The 13,828-nt window shown below is 40.2% G+C and overlaps 1 protein-coding gene across 2 annotated transcripts in view; it reads left to right on the top strand.

The window, feature by feature from the left end:
• Positions 1 to 13,828, top strand: part of TAOK1 (TAO kinase 1) — a 106,116-nt gene that overhangs the window by 53,400 nt on the left and 38,888 nt on the right. For both annotated transcript variants that reach the window (XM_075854307.1, XM_075854308.1), the window contains exons 4-6: positions 10,374 to 10,445; positions 11,593 to 11,694; positions 13,665 to 13,710. In XM_075854307.1, the coding sequence (XP_075710422.1) occupies positions 10,374 to 10,445; positions 11,593 to 11,694; positions 13,665 to 13,710 (220 nt within the window). The remainder of the gene's footprint in view (positions 1 to 10,373; positions 10,446 to 11,592; positions 11,695 to 13,664; positions 13,711 to 13,828) is intronic.

The following is a 13,828-nucleotide window of genomic DNA, read 5'->3' on the forward strand; positions in this document are numbered from 1 at the left end:
TGTTAAAAAACCGAGCATTCGATCTTACTGGTCCACCCATCCTGTTCTAACAACCCCTGCCTTTACTGCCATTCTTCCTAGAACCAGTTATAAAACGCTCATGAGATTTTGGCATTTCAACGATAATAGCCAGTGCCTCCCTAGAAGTGCTCCAGATTATGACCGACTCTACAAAATCGGGCCCGTCATCAAAGCGTTGTCGGACACATTTTTAGGAATTTACACCCCCACGCAAAACATTTCCATCGATGAGTCCCTTGTCCGATTCAAAGGGAAACCATTTATTCCATCTGAAAGAGCAAGGTTTTGGAACGAAGCTATATAAAATGTGCGAGAGTACAACACTGTACACGTCAGCTTTTTGCATTTATGAGGGATAAGATAGCCAACTAAACCCACCAGGATGTCTTCCCTATCTAGGGACAAGTGGAAAAATTATTTGGGAGCTTTTTTTAACCCCATTTCTAGAAAAGGGCCATAACCTGTATGTAGATAACTACTACACAAGCATACCTGTTTTTAAAAGTTTGGTTGATCATAACACAGGGGCTTTTGGGACCATTTGTAAAAACCAGCAGGGGTTTCCACAATCATTGGTCAATGAAAAGTATAAAAAGGGGCAGTCAGGCGGTGTTCGCAATGGAGAGCTGCTTGCCCTAAAATACAAAGATAAAAAGGATATTTTTATCCTGAGCTCTATCCACGCTGATGCTACAATGGATGTTGTAGAACGAGGTTCTACTACCCCAAAGCAAAAACCTGTGTCAATCATTGATTACAACAAATACATGGGGGGAGTAGACCTTGCTGATCAGGTTCTACAGCCATACCAGGTTTTAAGAAAATCATATACCTGGTACAAAAAATAAGTTATTTACCTATTTCCGGTTGCCACATCTAACTAGTTTGTGTTATACAAAAAGACAGGAAATTCAAATACTTTTCGTGATTACCAGATTACCAGCAGAAGGTAATTGAAGATCTTGCTTCTGCAAATGTTGGCCCCTCTCATCCATTAGAATGTTAATTTGTCAAAATTCTGAGCTACATGTTATTGCTGTAATTCCCTCAACGGAGTCAAGAAAGTACCCCCAGAGAAGATGTCGTGTGTGTGTACCAAGAAAGGAATGAGGTGTGATACCCGTTATTATTGCCCATCACTCCCAGCCTTGTGTCTCATTGACTGCTTTAAAATCTTCGACACAGAGCCACGTTTTTAAACTCTATTAATTTGTCCCATTTAAGACATTCAATTATATAATTTAGTTTATATTTAGTGTGCCAAAACTTTCTTGGATATTTTTGTTCTTGCCATTCTTGTCAAAAACCCATCTCCATAAATGAACCATAGGCCAAAGTATTCCCAAAAAAAAAAATTTACTTAGCAATTTGCTTTTGTGAAATAAAGAAACTTTATAATATACTTTATTTTTTAAAGCCTGCATGGATTGCAGGTTTTCAGTCCCCATTGTGTGGACCCAGAAGTATGAAGCTGTGATTCTTGCTGTGACGCGTCGACACAAGCTCCGGGAGAACCCTCCTCTCCGTGTGTCGATGATGCAGATGACGGAGTTGGCTGCCTGGCTCAATTCATCAGCTATCTAGCCCCTTCCTCCGTTTTGGCTTAGCTTATGAATTGAGCCAGGCAGCCAGCCCTTTTATACGCGTCATCGACAGAGGAGAGGGAACTCCTAGAATCTGTGTCGCAGCAAGAACGGCCGGGTCTATGCAACAGGGGATGAAAACCTGCAATCCATGCAGGTTTTAAAAATGAAGTATATTAGAAAGTTTATTTATTTCACAAAAGCAATGTAATATATTGTCAAAATGCAAGCTGAAAGCCAAAATGCACACAGTCCGCTCGAGGCCCTGAAAAATGCCCAAGCAGTGTGTAATGTACACATATAGGGAACTACACACTCCTTGAGGGTAAATTTTCCAAAATGTGGTTGCTTTCGGGGGGTTTCCACTGGGACTAAGGGGCTTTGCAAATGCGACATGGCCTGTGCACGCAATTCCAGATAAATTGGAGCTTAAAAAGCCAAATGACGCTCCTTCTCTTCTGAGCCCTGCTGTGTGTCCAAACAGAGGTTTTGTTTTTTTACCACAAATGAGGCATTCCCGTAAACGGGAGAAATTGCTTTTCAAATGTTGGGTTGCTTTTTCTCATTTATGCCTTGTAAAAATAAAAAATTTCCACGATTTATTGTAAAAAAAAAATCTTTATTTTCACAGCCGAATTCCACTAGATTCAGCAAAAAACCTGTGCGGTCAAAATGCTCTCTATACCCTGTGATAAATTTCTTAAAGGAACAGTGTCATCAGAAATTATTTTTTTATGTGTTAAAGATGTTAGTGCTTTATTAAAAACTTTTATATTTATTTGTGTGTTTGTGTTTTACTTTTTCTTATTTTTACACTTTTTCTTCCCTATGGGGGCTGCCATTTTTTGTTCCATTTCTGTGTGTGTCGATTAACGACACATACAGACATGGAATACGGCAGCCACAGTCCCATAGGGACTGCGAACGGCTCCCGTCCCATTGACTGCAGTGTATGGCGTCTGTGTGGGAACTGCGCATGCGCCGCTCCCACACAGTCCTATTCGAAATTGGCGCCGTCCGGCGCCATTTTCCTGTGGACCGGAAGTCGCGGCCGGACAGTAATATTACTACTTCCGGTCGCGGCTTCCGGATTTCTGCACTTGCACCAGCGGCAGCAAACGGAGCGGAGGGGCCGGAGGGAGCCGCGGCGGCAGGAGCAGGTAAGAGATTTCAATGTATGTTCGTGTTTGTGTGTGTTTACTACTGTATGTAAACCTACTACACTGTGGGTTAGCTCAAAAAATGGCGACACACAGTGTAGGAGGTTACACCGTTCAAACCCCTCGTTTATCCCGGCACTAGCCAGGATAAAGGAGGGGGGATGCTGAGAGCTCACTAGAGCGAGGGCTGTTAACCCAATGTTGCAATGCTGCAATTTTGGGAACAGCTCCATCTAGTGACCAAAAATGGGTAGTATTATAAATTAGAAATAATTTATAATATTTCCTGGACTCGTGCAAAAAAATAAAAAAAATTTGAACAATGTTTAACCACCCACACACTAAATGTTTGATTTTTTAAAAAAAAACATGTTTTTCTGGCAACACATTCCCTTTAAGGGGTGTATTTTGCCAAATGGTGTCTTTTTGGGAGTGTTTCCACTGTTTTGGTACCACAGGACCTCTTCAAACCTGATGGTGCCTAAAACATATTCTAATTAAAAGGAGGCCCCCGAAATCCACTTGGTGCTCCTTTGCATCTGAGGTTGGTGCTTCAGTCCATTAACATACTAGGTCCACATGTGGGATATTTCTAAAAACTGCTGAATCTGGGCAATAAATATTGAGTTGTATTTCTCTGGTAAAACCTCTGTGTTACAGAAAAAAAGGATTAAAACTGATTTTCTGCAAAAAACATGACATTTGTAAATTTCCCTTTGCTTTAATTTCTGTGAAACACCTAAAGGGTCAAGAAACTTTCTAAATGCTGTTTTGAATACTTTGGGAGGTGCAGGTTTTAAAATGGGAAGACTTAAATGGGGTTTCTAATATATAGGCCTTTCAAAGCCACTTCAGAACTGAACTGGCCCCTGTAAAAAATAGCCTTTTGGAATTTTCTTGAAAATGTGAGAAATTGCTGCTAAAGTTCTAAGCTGTGTAACGTCCTACAAAAATAAAAGGATGTTCAAAAAACCATGTCAACATAAAGTAGACCTATGAGAAATGTGAACTAGTAACTATTTTGTGTTGTAATACTATTTGTCTTACGAGCAGATAGATTTAAATTGATAAAAATGCAAATTTTTGCACATTTTCTCTAAATTTTGGTGTTCTTCACAAATAAATATTGACCGTATCGACCAAATTTTACCACTAACTTAAAGTACTATATATCACAAGAAAACAATCTCAGAATCACTTGGATAGATAAAAGCATTCCCAAATTATTGCCACATAAAGTAAGACATGTCCGTTTTAAAAAAAATTGGCCAAAACAGGCTCAGTCCTGAAGGGGTTAAGAGTTTTCCAAGTTTAAATTTTATTTAGGATTTATTTTTTTCCCAGGACGATGAAAAGGAAGGTGTATACATGCACACGTAACTGTGTATGTATGTATGTATATATATATATATATATACACACACACACACACACACTACCGTTCAAAAGTTTGGGGTCACCCAGACCATTTTGTGTTTTCCATGAAAACTCACACTTATATTTATCAAGTGAGTTGCAAAATGACTAGAAAATATAGTCAAGACATTGACAAGGTTAGAAATAATGATTTTTATTTGAAATAATAATTTTCTCCTTCAAACTTTTCTTTCGTCAAAGAATACTCCATTTGCAGCAATTACAGCATTGCAGACCTTTGGCATTCTAGCTGTTAATTTGCTGAGGTAATCGGGAGAAATTTCATCCCATGCTTCCAGAAGGCCCTCCCACAAGTTGGATTGGCTTGATGGGCACTTCTTGCGTACCATACGGTCAAGCTGCTCCCACAACAGCTCTATGGGGTTGAGATCTGGTGACTGCGCTGGCCACTCCATTACAGATAGAATACCAGCTGCCTGCTTCTTCCCTAAATAGTTCTTGCATAATTTGGAGGTGTGCTTTGGGTCATTGTCCTGTTGTAGGATGAAATTGGCTCCAATCAAGCGCTGTCCACAGGGTATGGCATGGCGTTGCAAAATGGAGTGATAGCCTTCCTTATTCAAAATCCCTTTTACCTTGTAAAAATCTCCCACTTTACCAGCACCAAAGCAACCCCAGACCATCACATTACCACCACCATGCTTGACAGATGACGTCAAGCACTCTTCCAGCATCTTTTCAGTTGTTCTGCGTCTCACAAATGTTCTTCTGTGTGATCCAAACACCTCAAACTTCGATTCGTCTGTCCATAACACTTTTTTCCAATCTTCCTCTGTCCAATGTCTTTGTGCTTTTTGCCCATATTAATCTTTTCCTTTTATTAGCCAGTCTCAGATATGGCTTTTTCTTTGCCACTCTGCCCTGAAGGCCAGCATCCCGGAGTCGCCTCTTCACTGTAGACGTTGACACTAGCGTTTTGCGGGGACTATTTAATGAAGCTCCCAGTTGAGGACCTGTGAGGCGTCTATTTCTCAAACTAGAGACTCTAATGTACTTGTCTTGTTGCTCAGTTGTGCAGCGGGGCCTCCCACTTCTCTTTCTACTCTGGTTAGAGCCTGTTTGTGCTGTCCTCCGAAGGGAGTACTACACACCGTTGTAGGAAATCTTCATTTTCTTGGCAATTTCTCGCATGGAATAGCCTTCATTTCTAAGAACAAGAATAGACTGTCGAGTTTCACATGAAAGCTCTCTTTTTCTAGCCATTTTGAGAGTTTCATCGAACCCACAAATGTAATGCTACAGATTCTCAACTAGCTCAAAGGAAGGTCCGTTTTATAGCTCCTCTAAACAGCAAAACTGTTTACAGCGGTGCTAACATAATTGCACAAGGGTTTTCAAGTGTTTTCTAATCATCCATTAGCCTTCTAACACAGTTAGCAAACACAATGTACCATTAGAACACTGCAGTGATGGTTGCTGGAAATGGGCCTCTATACACCTATGTAGATATTGCATTAAAAACCAGACGTTTGCAGCTAGAATAGTCATTTACCACATTAACAATTTATAGAGTGTATTTCTGATTAATTTCATGTCATCTTTATTGAAAAAAACTGCTTTTCTTTCAAAAATAAGGAAATTTCTAGGTGATCCTAAACTTTTGAACGGTGTGTGTGTGTATATATATATATATATATATATATATATATATGTATGTATGTATGTATGTGTATATATATATATATATATGTATGTATATATAATATATATCTATCTCCCACCCACCAAAAGTTCGGGAACACCCTCATAACTTTTGAACGGCTCGAGTTGAAATTTGGTGGCATTTAATGGGGTCATAAAATCTACCAGTTAACGCCAAAAAAAAACACCCCCACCCTCTTGTGTGCGGGGGTAGCAAAATCTTAAATGGCACGGTGGGTCGAGTGGGGGCTCATTTGAAAGCTCTTTTTTTTCAATACGAAAACAATGCCGCAATTGATTTTGAGATAGGATTTTTTTTCCTCTGAGATATTTAGCTTTAAATTTATCATCTTCATTATCGGCTACCGCCGGTGTTGGCATTACCCAAAATGTACCGCGCGGGTAAACTCCTAAATATGTGTGTGCGTGCTAGCTTGGGAATGTCACATCAAGGTGACTTTATATTACGTATTATTACAATCGGCCTCTGCGATACAAAATGGACCTTGCCTACGATTGTAACGTGATTTCATGTGTACATATTTTTTTCCACTAAAGTAATGTAACAAATAAACATAATTGGTATCGCCACGTCTGTAAAATTCTGATATTTTTTTTTTTACAAAAATGCCAGAATTGCTGCTTTTTGGTCACCTTCGCTCCCAAAAAAACAGCACTGTTCCCAAATGGTATTAATAAAAACTACAGCTCACCCTGCAAAAAATAAGCCAACTGCTCCATCAAAGCAAAAATGTAAAAGTTATGGCTCTTAGAATATGGCGACACAATTTTTTTTCATTTTGTAATAAATAGTTTTTTCTTCGTAAAAGTAGTAAATCATGAAAAATGTATAAAAATGTTGGCATCGTCATAATTGTATTGACCTTGAAATAAAGTTAACATGCCGTTTTTTACCACACCATGAACACCGTAAAAACAAAACCCAAAAATCAATGGAGGAGTCGCTTATTTTTTAAAAACTACAACTCATCCTGCAAAAAAACAAGCCTTCATATGGCTATGTGGACGGAAAATTTAAAAAGTAAAACTAAAAATTGCTGCGGAGGCAAGGGGTTAATTTCATTTTTTGCCCTGGCTCCTACAATGTAATAACGTAATGCAGGAATTATGAAACATCCTTCTTAGGCCCCATGCACACGACCGTAGATTTAGTCTATAATCGCGGACTGTAATTACAGTCCGCAATTACGGACCTACACATTTCTATTAGTCACGGACACCTTCCAGTATATTTGCGGGACGGTGTCCAGGCCGTAGAAAGCCTCTGCAAAAGATAGGACATGTCCAATATTTTGCTTTTTATGGACCGCGCTCCCATACTTTGTATGGGAGCACGGGCCGAAAATGCGGGTGGCTGTTCATGGCCGCGAGCAGCCGGCCTTGCCCGTAATCGCAGACCTTTAAAGAGGATCCGTCACTAGGTCATATAAGTTGAACTGGTTTACTGACCTGAATAGCACGGTCTTCTTGATTCCGGCATCTTTTGTTTTTTCCCTGGACCTTCTGTTCCAGAGATGTGGCCTACTGTTGTGTTGGCTCTATACCAACGGGGTGGAGCTAGCTTCCCTATATCTGATGCTGACCAATCAGCACAAGGCAGTGTAAGGGTAGTTCACGCCCTGTTGGCTAACTACAGCAAATTAGCATAGAGGGAGCCAATACTACCGTGGGCCATATTTCTGGAACGGAGAGGGGGGCGGGGTCCAGGTAAAAAAACATTACTGGAATCCGTTTAACTTATATGACCTAGTGACATGTAAGATTGGGACGGCCCGAGATGTAAGATTGGAGAACTTGTTCTGCAGTCCAGTGGAATGTTTGTCATATAAGAAACATTTTGGCCGCGCACTCGTACATCTTGGACAGGCAGTGACTCATTCTTTGTTGCTTTGTTCAGAGAATTGTCCAACATGACATGGGTGGGAGTGGCTGTTATTCAGTGAACACTTATTGCTGCCATTGCTTCATGAATTGAATGTGTAACACAAGAGTATTGTTATCGTTACACTGTTTGTCACAATTTCAATGGACAAGATTTTTTGGGGGGGAAATAATTCTAATCTCCTCGGGGGTTAAAGCCTTGCACTGCTCCAAACTTTAGTGTTCCAGGCTTTAGTGCAGCTAAGTGCAATCTTCCCCAATCCTTCAAGGGGAAGTCAAATCAAAATCGTTCAAAGCCTGTTTTATTACTTGATATCTGACACAATGTTACAAGCACACCGTCATTGATGTGAATGTTGCCAGACTTCCAGTAACCAAAGTCTCTGAGCAGTGACAAAGGGGTTATGATCTCGCTATAAAGCATCTTCTTTCTGGAAATCGGTTGCGATCTGAGATAAGACTTCACCATTGTGAGATTCTCACAGGTACCGATCATAATTCAGAAAGTCATTTTGTCTTTTAAAGGGTGTTTTCTCAACACGACAGACATTTTTTTCAAAACCGAGCCCTGGGTTTCACTTCTGGAAATCCCAGCAAGCTGTTGCTGTTCCTGGAGTTGCATCTGGCAACACATTTCAGAGAAAATATGTCTGTGCACAGTCCGTAAGAGTGGGAGCAACTCTTTCTTAGTGGATCCAACCCTCCTGCTAATAGAAAGGATCCCGCAGGGCATAAGGACAGTGGCTGTCTGGTTGCGACAACCCGTTTAAAGTGTAGCTAAACGTTTGACAAACTTCTGACCTGTCATAGTGACATGTCAGAAGTTTGGATTGGTGGGAGTCAGAGCACTGAGACCGCCACCAATCGCTAGAACGAAGCAGCTGAAGCGCTCGTGTGAGCGCTCAGCCGCTTCGTGTCTGTTTCCGTAAATAAATGTATTGGTGTACGGACTCAATAGAAAATCTATGAGCTCGTACTCCGATACATTGGCTTTCCAGAAAAAGCCGAACAGACCCGAAGCAGCTGAGTGCTCACAAGAGGACTTCAGCTGCTTCGTTCCAGCGATTGGTGGTGGTCTCAGTGCTCGGACCTCCACCAATCCAAACTGACATGTCACTATGACTTGTCAAAAGTTTAGCTACACTTTAAGTCCTATGTTTACAGCACAGGAAGCTGAGATCTATGTTGTTTGCAGAATTCTTGCTTTGTTGTAATTCTTTGCTTTGTTCTGAAGTTTTATACTCTCTAGTCTCTGGGCTGCGCTTTGAGGTTGTACAGTGAACATTCCCCAGTCTTTTCTGGGCCGTGCCTCTATGACCCAGTAAACGCCAAATTAAAGTAGGATAAGAATAAACAAGTGATTAATGACAAATGTATCAAGTGCTTTTGATACAAGACTAAATGGCTCCCTCTAGTGGAGAATTATCTGTACTGTTATTATTTACTTCTATAGGATTCTACTAAAGGTTTCTTTGAAGGGATACAGCAAAATAAATTGAGATGTCCTATTTTATTTATCTTTTCATTCATGCGCTGGATAATGTTTTAGGTAACGTTAGCTTTTTATTTGAACTTGAAGCTTTCTTTTACCATTTCTTCATCTTTGTAAGACGGTTCAGACTGAAGAGAATCTTGCAGAATATGAGGGAAATTGGTGCTTCCAATAGTCAGGCACTTGTCGGACAAACCACATTTTCTGGTTTGTTTTTTCCTCATACATAAGAGTAGATCTGAGATCTCTTTGGGGGCACGTAATTGGCAGATATGTTATGGCCATTCAGGGATATTGACCAGAAAATAAAACACTTGGGATTACTTGACAGCTGCTTTTTTTTTTTTTTATTGCATTCACATAAATTATGTTGATTGCAGATGTTTTTAAAGTGTATCTGTCACTAGTTTTCGGGGTGCAATCTGTATGAGTTTGTTATATTCCCATATGTACAGCCAGTTACATGATGTCTCTTAATTTTTTTAGTGCCTCTTCGTGAAATTTTTCAGCAACTTTCCCTTTGAAGCGAATGAGTCTAAAGGGTTGGCTTGTGTCTGAAGAAGTCTAAGAGCTGCAGTGAGGGCTCCGACCAATCAAATTCTGCAAAATACGATGAAGTCACATGATCAACAAATCACATGTTAAATCCAGTATTCTAAGCGGACTGAACATGGGGAGAGCCCCCTAATATCAGGGAGACCCCCTTTTATCAGCAGTCATTTTAAGATAAATAGATAAAATATAGGGCGGATGTAGTGTAAGTTACTGGAAGAAAATCGGTCACATAAAGCAGAATATATGATGCAAAATTGAGACAGAGCTGACCCTTACCGCACACTGAGCACAAGTCTTCATAAAGCCCAGTCTTGCTTGATTGTATGCAATATGGAATCCATTTTTTTTCATGTACCTGAATAGTTTGTTTTTTTAAGCGCCATAACTAGAGACCAGTGGCGGCGTGGCCACTTATCTTATTACTCTGATTTGCTTGTACTAAATGCCAATCTTTACGTTTTCATTTTCACAACATGGGAGTGTCAAGTGTATTTTAGTTATTTTAGTAGACTTTTATATTTAAGTCACAAAAAAGCCTGTAACAACTTCTGCTTCACGGCCTTGTTTTTATTTTTACCTTAGGCACACGATGTGCGCACCAATGAAGTGGTGGCCATCAAGAAGATGTCCTATGGTGGAAAGCAGTCAACTGAGGTAGGTACAGCTAAACCTGTATTCCGTCTCTAGTTGTTGTTAAAGGGGCATTGCCATGATGCTATGTGATAGAGACACACTAGGATATGTCATCACTTAATGATCGGTGGGGGTCTGGCTGTCGCGGCCCCTTGTATTCTCAGAAGGTAGGTGTTGCAGAGCTAGTACTGCTGCTCCTCCACAATGATCAATAGCAATGCACTGTGAATGGAACTACTACGCAATCGTATACAGTTGTGCAGGAAATAAGCCGAAGGGACCGCAGTCTCTATGTTCTCGTGATTGGCGGAGGTTCTCGTGGTCAGACCCCCACTGATCATAATGTTATGGGATGACCTAGTGTTAGTCCATAACATTAAAGGAAGGGAATACCCCTTTTAGGTAGTGTTAGCTGCTGTTCAGTAAATGCTTTCAGCAAAAATTGGCTCAATCATTTGTAGTTTGTTGAATTATCGCTCCTTCCCCCTCAGAGCTAGTTTAATTTTCACAGACCCGTGCACGTGGCTATATTACAAATCAGTGTTGTGTTGATGGACAATACATAAAGCTTGCTTTGGGGCTATACTGTACCTCTGTGTCCTATTTTGATTTAATATGAAACGTGTCGTGTTCCAACACTAGCCATGTTACGGAGTTATTCTCCCCTCAGGGAGGCACCATATGGCGGCACGCGAGGTGCCTGCGAGGTTTGTAACACAGAATCATAGGGACACCCTAAGCCAGCGTACAGGCTCTACAAATAAGCTTATTTTTGCCCTTTTAGAGTCTTTGGAAAATAAATGATTATTCGGTTAAGCCTGGAATGTTAACTTCAAATAGATTTGCAGTACATTTTTCCATGCATATACTGCTACACCTTACACATGAAGTAACATCCTTTTCTACTATTAATAAACTATGCTCTTGACCCGTAATGGAGCCTACAACAAATGATTGAATAGTTGAATATTTTTTATGTATTTTGTGCCTGTAACGTCTTATTAGAACTTCAATGTCTTTCGACAGAGGTCACCTTTAGTGGGAGTCATAGACAGCCCACAGACCTGTGCCTTATTATTCTTCTGTTCCTTCTCTTTTACAATAGCCTTATATTATTACTCCGTTATACTAAATCAATCGTAACATTTTTATATACCCCCTTCTACAGAAATGGCAGGATATCATCAAAGAAGTGAAATTCCTTCAAAGGATACAACATCCGAACAGTATAGAATATAAAGGCTGCTATCTGAGGGAGCACACGGCATGGGTAAGACACTTTTCATTACATGTTCTCAATTATTCTGCTCATGAATACATCCCGTCTCTTATACCAGACAATGAAACTGGCTAAACTATTGGGGAGACATTATTAATGTACAAATCATCTATCCTGCAGTTTAGGATGTTTATTTTGTGTTGTATGACATGCAAATCTGAAAGGGAACGAAAATGAGCATCAGCTGGGTGATATATAGGATCCAAATGTAACTCTTTATTAGTTTGTATTTAAAAGAACCTGTCAGCTCTCCAAACATCTGTTTTAGTAAATTCTTCCCCATGAAATATTCATTCCTCAGTTGTTGCTCCTGGAAATGTTTGAATAAATGTTTCCATTCCCCTCGTCATTGGAGCAATCACTCCAATCAGTGCTGACGGTATCAGACTTTGTAGGGACACACCCTATTGACTAGGTGAATGGTAACACCCAGTTGTTCATTTATTCATATATTTCCAGGAGGAATAGCAAATGTGTCAGTGCAAAATACAAGTATTTACTATAGACCTGTCAGAAGAGCAGCAGGACTTGCTTTGGAATTTTAACCGTTTAATTAGTATTCACTTCTCATTTAAATAATTGGGAGTTAGACACCACTAATGAAAGTATTTGATGGTCTATTAATCTCATTTATTTCCGTAGGTAGAGATAATGCATGCATGACCTCCTATCCCCTTGTGAATAGGACTAAAACCATCCTGTTCTCAGGATTGATGGGGGTCCCCGCAGTTGGGCCTGCACCAATCAATGTTTTATGGCAGGGTCGTAACTAGAAAAAGGCTGGGCCCCAAATCAGACTTTTAGGAAGACCACCCCTCCTCCTCGAGCTAGTCATACACTTACCAACTAATACAACTATACAAGGACCAAATAATACCTCCATAACATGATCACATATGTCTACCACAAAGACCAATACAACCAATAAAGTGGTCACATACCTGTTCTACACTGGCACTCTGCAGAGTATAATCATGCTGTGACTCACAGGTGAAGTCTTCCCTAATCTCATTCACTTTTCTTTTTCTCTCCATCTGACCCAGACCACCATAACGACTTGTCCTGGACACAGTTTCTGCAGTTTGCTACCTTCGCTTTTTCAGCACATTCTAGTCCTCTGCAGAATCTTCCCATCCTGCTACCACTTTTAACCGTGTATTAGTGCTGCAAGAATAGTGATAAACTGATAGTTCCCCTAAAAATAATAATGACATACAGATAGTGCCACACTATGAAATAGTGTTCCCTCAGTGCCCCACACAGTAGTAGTGCAACCTTCGTGTCCTACACACTTCCATAGTTCCCTCTTTGTATGGCACAATAATGCGTTTGCACAATAATGACCTACACACAGGGATGTAGCCCCCTTATTGCCTCCTCACTCAGAAATAGTGCCCCATAAAATGATAAAAGTAATACTCCTCTAGCCCCATTCCCACAATGAACGGAGCAGCTCATCCGGCCTGTTCATTGGGTGGCTCGACTCGGGCATTCTGTGATGACATCACTGCATCACACCAACCTGTGCCGACGTTGGGGCTTCGCGAGTAATCCACCATTGTATTACATGCCATCTTGCTCCTAAGAATGCAGATACGATTGAATGTGGTTCACCCCGGGTCCGCATGCCCTGTAGCAGCTGCTGTGGTAGTTATGTCTTATGGCCTATCTTGATATATCTTTTTTGTTAGGTATAATCATAATTCTTAGTGATTTTAGTTGAAATAATGAAGACCGTTTCTGGACTTGGATGTAGGTCTAATACTAACAATGCTGACTGAGCTGCTCTAGACCCTTTCCTTAACATCTTCATATTAACTAACCTCTATTTTTGACGTTTAAGTAGAAGTTTAATTAATCAGAAGAAAATATATTATTTCTGTGCAGTAGATTACAATAAAATGGATTTTCATCATACATTTGATATATATATATATGTTATGTTTTGTTTTTCTCTCCAGCTGGTCATGGAATATTGTTTAGGATCTGCATCAGACTTGTTAGAAGGTAATTCTTGATCATGGATTGTAAAGAGGTCTTTAAAGGGGGGTCATGCAATTACACTTTCATGAACGTGATTTTCTTTGGATAGCGATTGGGATAAGGTAGAACTCTTAAATATACA

This window comes from Rhinoderma darwinii, chromosome 2 (genome assembly GCF_050947455.1).
Source record: "Rhinoderma darwinii isolate aRhiDar2 chromosome 2, aRhiDar2.hap1, whole genome shotgun sequence".
Classification (NCBI taxonomy): Eukaryota; Metazoa; Chordata; class Amphibia; order Anura; family Rhinodermatidae; genus Rhinoderma; species Rhinoderma darwinii.